Source organism: Gekko japonicus, unplaced genomic scaffold, assembly GCF_001447785.1.
Source record: "Gekko japonicus isolate JY-2015 unplaced genomic scaffold, Gekko_japonicus_V1.1 scaffold90, whole genome shotgun sequence".
Classification (NCBI taxonomy): Eukaryota; Metazoa; Chordata; class Lepidosauria; order Squamata; family Gekkonidae; genus Gekko; species Gekko japonicus.
This window is the reverse complement of record NW_015166421.1, coordinates 1947120-1954508: the sequence shown is the minus strand read 5'-3', so window position 1 is coordinate 1954508 and position 7389 is coordinate 1947120. Positions and strand designations below refer to the sequence as shown.

The 7389-nt window shown below is 47.2% G+C and overlaps 1 protein-coding gene across 1 annotated transcript in view; it reads left to right on the top strand.

Moving 5' to 3' along the window:
* Positions 1-7389, top strand: part of GLYCTK (glycerate kinase) — a 15206-nt gene that overhangs the window by 5186 nt on the left and 2631 nt on the right. The window contains exon 3 of the mRNA XM_015411681.1: positions 4621-4796. Within this exon, the coding sequence (XP_015267167.1) occupies positions 4621-4796 (176 nt within the window). The remainder of the gene's footprint in view (positions 1-4620; positions 4797-7389) is intronic.

The window sequence follows — 7389 nt, the reverse complement described above, 5'->3', positions numbered from 1 at the left end:
TCCCTACCCTTGAACAATCCTTTTAAAGGCAATGGGGAAAGAGGCTGATGCCAAGGACATAGAAGAGCAGCCATGTTCAAAGTAGGAGCATCACTTCCTAGCCATGAGCTGGATCCCATCTAAATTCTACAGATGCAAATACAACTTCCCTGCCTCCCCTCTCCCCTGCAGCCTGGAATACCTCCCCCCCCCTCAATATGGGGGACCTCCGAGGAGCAGCAGGAGGAGGGAGCTGAAGGGCAGTCACAGAGTGTGAAAAAGGCAAAAGTTCCCTCACCCCTTGTTCAACAAGATCTTTCCCACAGGATCCAGCCCCATGGATTCCTGGCAGAATTATTTGTGAGAAATAATTTGCCACTGGTTGCACTGGGAACCCCAATGGGCCTGATAAAGCCCCAAGTCTAGTGATGGCCTCATCGTAGATCCTTCTCACTACCCTTATTTCTCTTATTCTTGATTCCTGGCTAAATAGAGTCTCAATCCTTAATAGTCTGAGATGCCGAAAAACAAGAAGCGGGGTAGTAGGCAGCTATATCTCCATAAGGGAAGGCGTCCTGCGTCTCCCAACTAATGGCACGAGGAAAACAGTGGCTGCTTTGCAGGGTTTGCAAGGGAAGGGGGCAGCAGAGGAAACAGAAGCTGCCAGTGGTTCTTTAGGGGACTGGAGATGGGGAAGAAACTCTTACCATCCTCTATACCAGTCTATTTGTGTTCTCCCCCACTAATTCAGCACACAAGTGTGCTCGAACACATCTTTGATGAAGGGAGATGGGGAAGAAACTCTTACCATCCTCTATACCAGTCTAATTTAGCACACAAGTGTGCTCGAACACATCTGTGCCATCTTTGATGAAGCAATATTCAGGCCTCCCTGTTAAGTTCAGCTTCTTAATACGGAACTTCATCATCCCCTTCCTCACCCTCAGAGCCAAAGCCTACTTAATGTATGATACTGTGGCAATCTCTATCTCTAAAACAAGCCTTTTGTGGTATAAGCCCTAGTGTGTCTTCGTGAGAAAAAATAAATATAAGACAGTGTCTTATTTTCGGGGAAACACGGTATATGGACTGGCCCCTTCCCCATTTCCCCAAATCCTTTTGCATCACCTCTAGACCTTTACAGCACTCCTTGACCTTTGTCTTGTCCCCTCCCCCAATAAGATGCCCAAAGCGATGGGCAACAGTGAACAATGATTCATTGGTCAGTTAAACCTTTACAATCTGCAAGGAAACATCAGGTTGGGCTATCCAGAATTAGTCCTCCTCAAAAGGTAGTCTCTCAAGTAACCCTTTATGTTTTGTCCTCTGGGAGGGGCAAAGCTGCACTAGCTGCAGCTTCCGGATATGAGACCAAGTGGACATAGTGGATACCTTGCCACCATGCTTTACACTTTGGTCTGGGCTGAAGGTTCTTCTTGGTCTCATATTTCACTGTAAGCAGCTTCAACCTGCCATCTGCACCTGTTTCTTAGTGCTGAATACAGTTCTTACTTTTCCCAAGCAATCATACTTTCACCTGGACCACACAGATACCTTTCACAGATAGTTTGTAAGTTTTGATTTCCTCTGGCTTGTCCTTTGGATAGTTCTTGGTTTTTCTTGGTTGTTGAGTTGCCAAAACCATTATCTGAGGACCTAATTAGCTGAGGACCAGACAAGATGTCATGTTTCCCTTGCTTGAAAGCCTTGCTTGAAAGCCTGAACCTGTGTTCAGATCCCATGATGTGTAGTTTAGTTTTGACAAGCAGTCATGAAGGGGTTAATTTTGGTTGGAGTGTGTGGAACTGGAGAGGGTGGGATTCCCTTCCAGTGCCTTTCCCCTATGGACACTGGTGCTGCTGATCTCTGGCTACACAGCAGAGGGAGGAAGACAAGGAAAAGAGAAGGTGTTCATGTTTTTTACCCCACTGGAACAAATAGTAGTCCAGGGGCACTGGGTTCAATCATGGGGAAAGTGTATATGTACTGGGGGGGTGGGATTTAACCCTTCTTTCCACGGTATCATGATCCTGATACAAATTGGTGTATCCAGGGTGCCCATGACTGCTTACTCCTCCCTGTCTGCCTCTGTGGTTCTAGCCAAGGCCCCAGGGTCAGCAGAGGCTTCAGATGCAGAAAGGAGAGGGGGGTTAACTGCACCTCCTTCCTCCTCAAACAGTTTGGTGTAGTGGTTAAGTGCACGGACTCTAATCTGGGAGAACCGGGGGGAATATACGGGGAGAGGCGGTCCCTTAGGTAGGCCGGACCCTGGCCATTCAGGGCTTTAAAGGTAAGCACCAGCACTTTGAAACGAATCCGGTATGCTATAGGCAGCCAGTGCAGCGCATGCAGCACTGGTCGGATGTGGTCTCGCCTGGAGAGACCCATCAACAACCTCGCTGCAGCATTCTGCACTAGCTGCAGCTTCCGGATATGAGACCAAGTGGACATAGTGGATACCTTGCCACCATGCTTTACACTTTGGTCTGGGCTGAAGGTTCTTCTTGGTCTCATATTTCACTGTAAGCAGCTTCAACCTGCCATCTGCACCTGTTTCTTAGTGCTAAATACAGTTCTTTTCCCAAGCAATCATACTTTCACCTGGACCACACAGATACCTTTCACAGATAGTTTGTAAGTTTTGATTTCCTCTGGCTAGTCCTTTGGATAGTTCTTGGTTGTTCTTGGTTGTTGAATTGCTGAAACCATTATCTGAGGGCCTAATTAGCTGAGGACCAGACAAGATGTCATGTTGAAGACGTGTGTTCAGAACCCATGATGTGTAGTTTAGTTTTGACAAGCAGTCATGAAGGGGTTAATTTTGGTTGGGGTGTGTGGAACTGGAGAGGGTGGGATTTCGCTCTTCCCTTCCAGTGCCTTTCCCCTATCGACACTGGTGCTGCTGATCTCTGGCTACACAGCAGAGGGAGGAAGACAAGGAAAAGAGAAGGTGTTCATGTTTTTTACCCCACTGGAACAAATAGTAGTCCAGGGGCACTGGGTTCAATCATGGGGAAAGTGTATATGTACTGGGGGGGTGGGATTTAACCCTTCTTTCCACGGTATCATGATCCTGATACAAATTGGTGTATCCAGGGTGCCCATGACTGCTTACTCCTCCCTGTCTGCCTCTGTGGTTCTAGCCAAGGCCCCAGGGTCAGCAGAGGCTTCAGATGCAGAAAGGAGAGGGGGGTTAACTGCACCTCCTTCCTCCTCAAACAGTTTGGTGTAGTGGTTAAGTGTGTGGACTCTAATCTGGGAGAACCGGGTTTGATTCCCCACTCCTCCACTTGCAGCTGCTGGATGACCTTGGGCAAGCCATAGTTCTGTCAGAGCTATCCTTGAAAAGAGCAGTTTCTGTCAGAGCTCTCTCAGCCCCATCTACCTCACAGGGTTTCTGTTACGGGGAGGGGAAGGGAAAGGAGTTTGTAAGCTGCTCTGAGACTCTGAGTGAAGGGTCGGGTATAAATCCAATCTCTTCCACCTCCTCCTCCTCCTCCTTCCCAAGTCTCTCCTACACAGCCTGGAGCCTCCTTCCTGGCCTGAAGTTTATGGGCCAGCCTTGATTGTGCACATGTTCAGCAGCCCACTCTGACCCGTCACACCTGTTCCTAGTTTGCCTGACAGTCCATCTAGCCTGGTCCAGCCACGACTGCTTTTGCCACCTCCTTGAAGGGGCTGCTCAGGGATGCGGAGGAGCTATATGCCTCTCCTGGCCAGATAGTGCCGGCCTTCGTGCAGTGAGGGCAGCCATAACAGTGGTTGGCAGCCCGGAGGTCAGGGCTGGGGCCATGACCACCTGCTGCAGTCTGGGCATGTCCAGGAGAAGCGGTGCTTCTAGTTCTGCCCTGCCATTGGTGCATAACTGCTGTCCTTCAACTCACTTGGAAGACCTGGGTTCTTGGCACCAGGTCTTTCGGGTTCTTCACAAGCTGCTTGCGTTAGCAACGTTTACAGACCCAGGACTGCCCTGCGTCACTGCCATTGAGTGTTAGTAATGCATTCAGAGGGGCTTCAAATATGGCCCTCTGTTTTAACTACTAGGTATGAAAGTAACAGCATTCCGTGCGCCTTGGAAGATTTTGGATTTTTTATAATTAATTTTTAGTCCCGCAACCTGTCCATAATTTTGTATGGTCTTCATTAGTTCCTCTATAGAGTCTTCCGGGTTCCCCAATATGAACACCAGGTTGAACCTTTACCTTTTTTTTATGAAAGCACTGCCCTGACCTGGACAGGCCCAGCTAACCAGATCTTGGAAGCTAAGCAGAGTTGGCCCTGGCTAGTATTTAGCTGGGAGACCTCCAGGGAATACAAAGGTTATGACATGAAGGCTGGGAACGTTAAACCGTCTCTGAATGTCTCTTGCCTTTGAAAACCCCACCCCCAGTGTCACCATAAATCAGCTATGACTTGATGAGGGCAGGGGGAATGAAAGCACTGCTGCCTGTCATTCCAATAAACTGCATATATGGTTTTCTAACTAAGAACAAGAATCTGCTTCCGTTCATAGCAGAAAAGAAGAGGGAGATGATGGCTGCGGGACCTGTTTCCTCCCCATGAGTGGCTAGTCTCCGGGTTGTGAGGAGACTATCCGTCTGCATAAAAATGTCCTAGCTGTGACTTTCTCCTGTGTTTTAGGAGGGGGGTCTGCACTTTTGCCTGCACCTGTCCCACCAGTCACCCTTGAAGAAAAGGAGACTGTTACCAAGCTCCTGGCTTCCAAGGGAGCCACCATTCAAGAGCTTAACACCATTCGGAAAGCACTGTCTTTGTTGAAAGGCGGGGGGCTGGCACGGACTGCCTTTCCAGCACAGGTGGGTGTGAATGTTTAACCAGGAATTCTGTGTATGTTTGAAAGGGACACTGTTTCTGTCTTCAGCTCGGTTGGGGGGGGGTAGAAATAGATGGTGGTGGGCGCAGGAGGGCTGGGCGCTTTCAGTCCTTATCCGTGTCAGCGACTGCAAAACAGAAAGATGGTGGGATGCGTCAGGGGCATTCAAGCATTACTGACCTAAAAGACCGGCTGACCGCTATGCAGCTCTGCCATCAGGTTTTCCACCTCCCGGTTGCAGCAGGTGCACTGTGTACAGCGCGTGCCAAGGAGAGCCAAAACGGCGCATCCAGAATGAAATGATGCAAAACAAGAAAGACAGAGTGTTATTCTGATGGCCGGTCTTTACAGAATTCGGTTACTTTTTGTGTGTGTGTGCTTTTGCAAGGACAGAAATACAAGAGAGCTTGGATCACATAGGGCAAAGGTAGGCATAGGGCAAGGTAGGCATTAGGGAGCCATGCAGAGTGCAGAAGCATGACGGTCTGTAAATCTGCAGGAGCCAACTCTTTTCCTCTGAACCTCGTAGTAGACATTTTTGCCTGTTTTCAAACTACTACTGCATAACTATGAGGGCTCAGAAGTCACATTTTCAAAAATCAAAAGCAATAGAATCCAGTCTGTTAACTGAACCCACAGCTTTAGCAGAGGAGCCGAAACTCAGTGCTTTAAAATCCCAAAATTATGCAATCAAAAAAATCCCAATGTATGCAGCAGGAACAAATTACGTAAATTGAGTGTATATGGAAAGTTACTTAATTCATATTTTCCACAGTTTGCAGTTGCATCATGATGGATGTGTATATGTATATGTTTGTGAATGTGTATAATTGTAATTCTTTTGAATTGCTTTTTCATAACTCTGCACTTAAAATTTAGCAAGTCAAAAAGAAAGGAACCCTTCAATCGTGGACTGAGAAAAAAGAGCAGTTTCTCACCAGAAAATAAGGAGTGGGAACCAGTTCTGTCAGAGTAGCCGCAAAGGGGCTTGAAAGGGTGTCCACACTCTATATGGAAGCCATGGTGGCTGGGTGTGCACCAGTGTTTCCCACAGCAGACACACAGCCAAAGGCCCACATGGCACATGGGTTGCTTTAAATACCTGTGTACCTACCCCTACCCTACTGGAAATGCTGATTGAGAACCTTTTCATATACTTAGAACATACCCCCCTTGCTTTCAAATGATTCTGTTCATGCTGATTCACATTTGCATATACATCACTCGCAGCATGATCCTGAGCATTTCCCCCCTAGAAGTCAATCCCACAGCGTTCAAATTGACTTGCTTCCTAGTAATGCTGATTAGGATTACAGCGTCCTCCATCATTCTCAGCTGAAAATGCTTCCTCCATTGAATCCATGTCGTTTCTGAGCTGATGGGGAAAGTACACTCTGGTGTTTGATCTGTAATGGCTTTTCCACAACACAACTCATCACTTGATTGGGTGATCAACACACAGAGGAGAGCTTGCCCTCAGTCATAATTAAGGCCCAGATTCCAGACAGGCACTGGGTGCGGTCAGACGGGCCATTTGAGCCAGTATACATGCTGGTTAGAAACTGACTATTTATGCGTGATCACACGGTCAACATCTGCCTCCCGTCCCCAGCCGCTGCTTTCTGGTGCAAACCCCCTTTAAAATGGAGTATTTTGATACCAGGTCCCCAAGTGGTGTTTTCCTGCTTCTCCGGTTCCAGCCGCATTTTTCCCCGTGTGATCGCTCTTGTGGTGTCGAGCTACTTCCGAGTGCCTCAACCCCCTCCCATCTGGAAAGCTGCCGGGGAAGCCCGGGGCTTCCGCTTTTCATCCTCCCATTTTTTATGGCCCCCCGTAGGGGATTTTTTATTTGCATTTACTAAAAACTACAACGAAATTGGGGAGGGAATCTACACACTCTAGGAGAAAGAAAAGAAAACCCACTAAAAACCCAAGGGTTGGAGGTCACATACAGCTTGTAAAAATTTTGCTTAACAATAATAAAAAGCTTTCTTTAACATTGAGAGTGATCAATCATCATCATAGCTTGTAAAAACATCCCAACAAATCTGACTATATGAAATAGGAGAATCACTATTTAACTTAGACACAAATTACAGAGAACAATGGCATCTCATTTAACCATTATTTTTCCCTCCACCATTAAAAGCAAATTAACAATAAGTCTCTCTCAGTAGATATTACACAATCTCATTTTCTCTTCCATTGTTGTTTTCCTCTTTCTTCTTCCCTGTGGCACCATCTTGCTGTTATCAGGAACTGGCCATCTCAAAACAAAGTCCCTTCTCCTTTTTCCAGGACTGTTCCGCTTAAATTCTTGCCTTCAATCATAGGGGTCGTTCCAATTTGCTTTTCACTGCCCGACTTGAAGAGTCTCGTCACCTTATTGCCCAGCAGACTTAATCAGGATATAACCATGGAGGATACTCCTTCGCTTTAAGCCTCGCTTATGGTCTGCATACAGGCCCTTCAAATTGCAAATGCCCATTTGACTCTCCTCTTCAATCCTGGAAGCCCCTATGATAATTGGTTAGACGCTTCTCCAATATTAACACAGTACTTTTAAAAGCAACAGC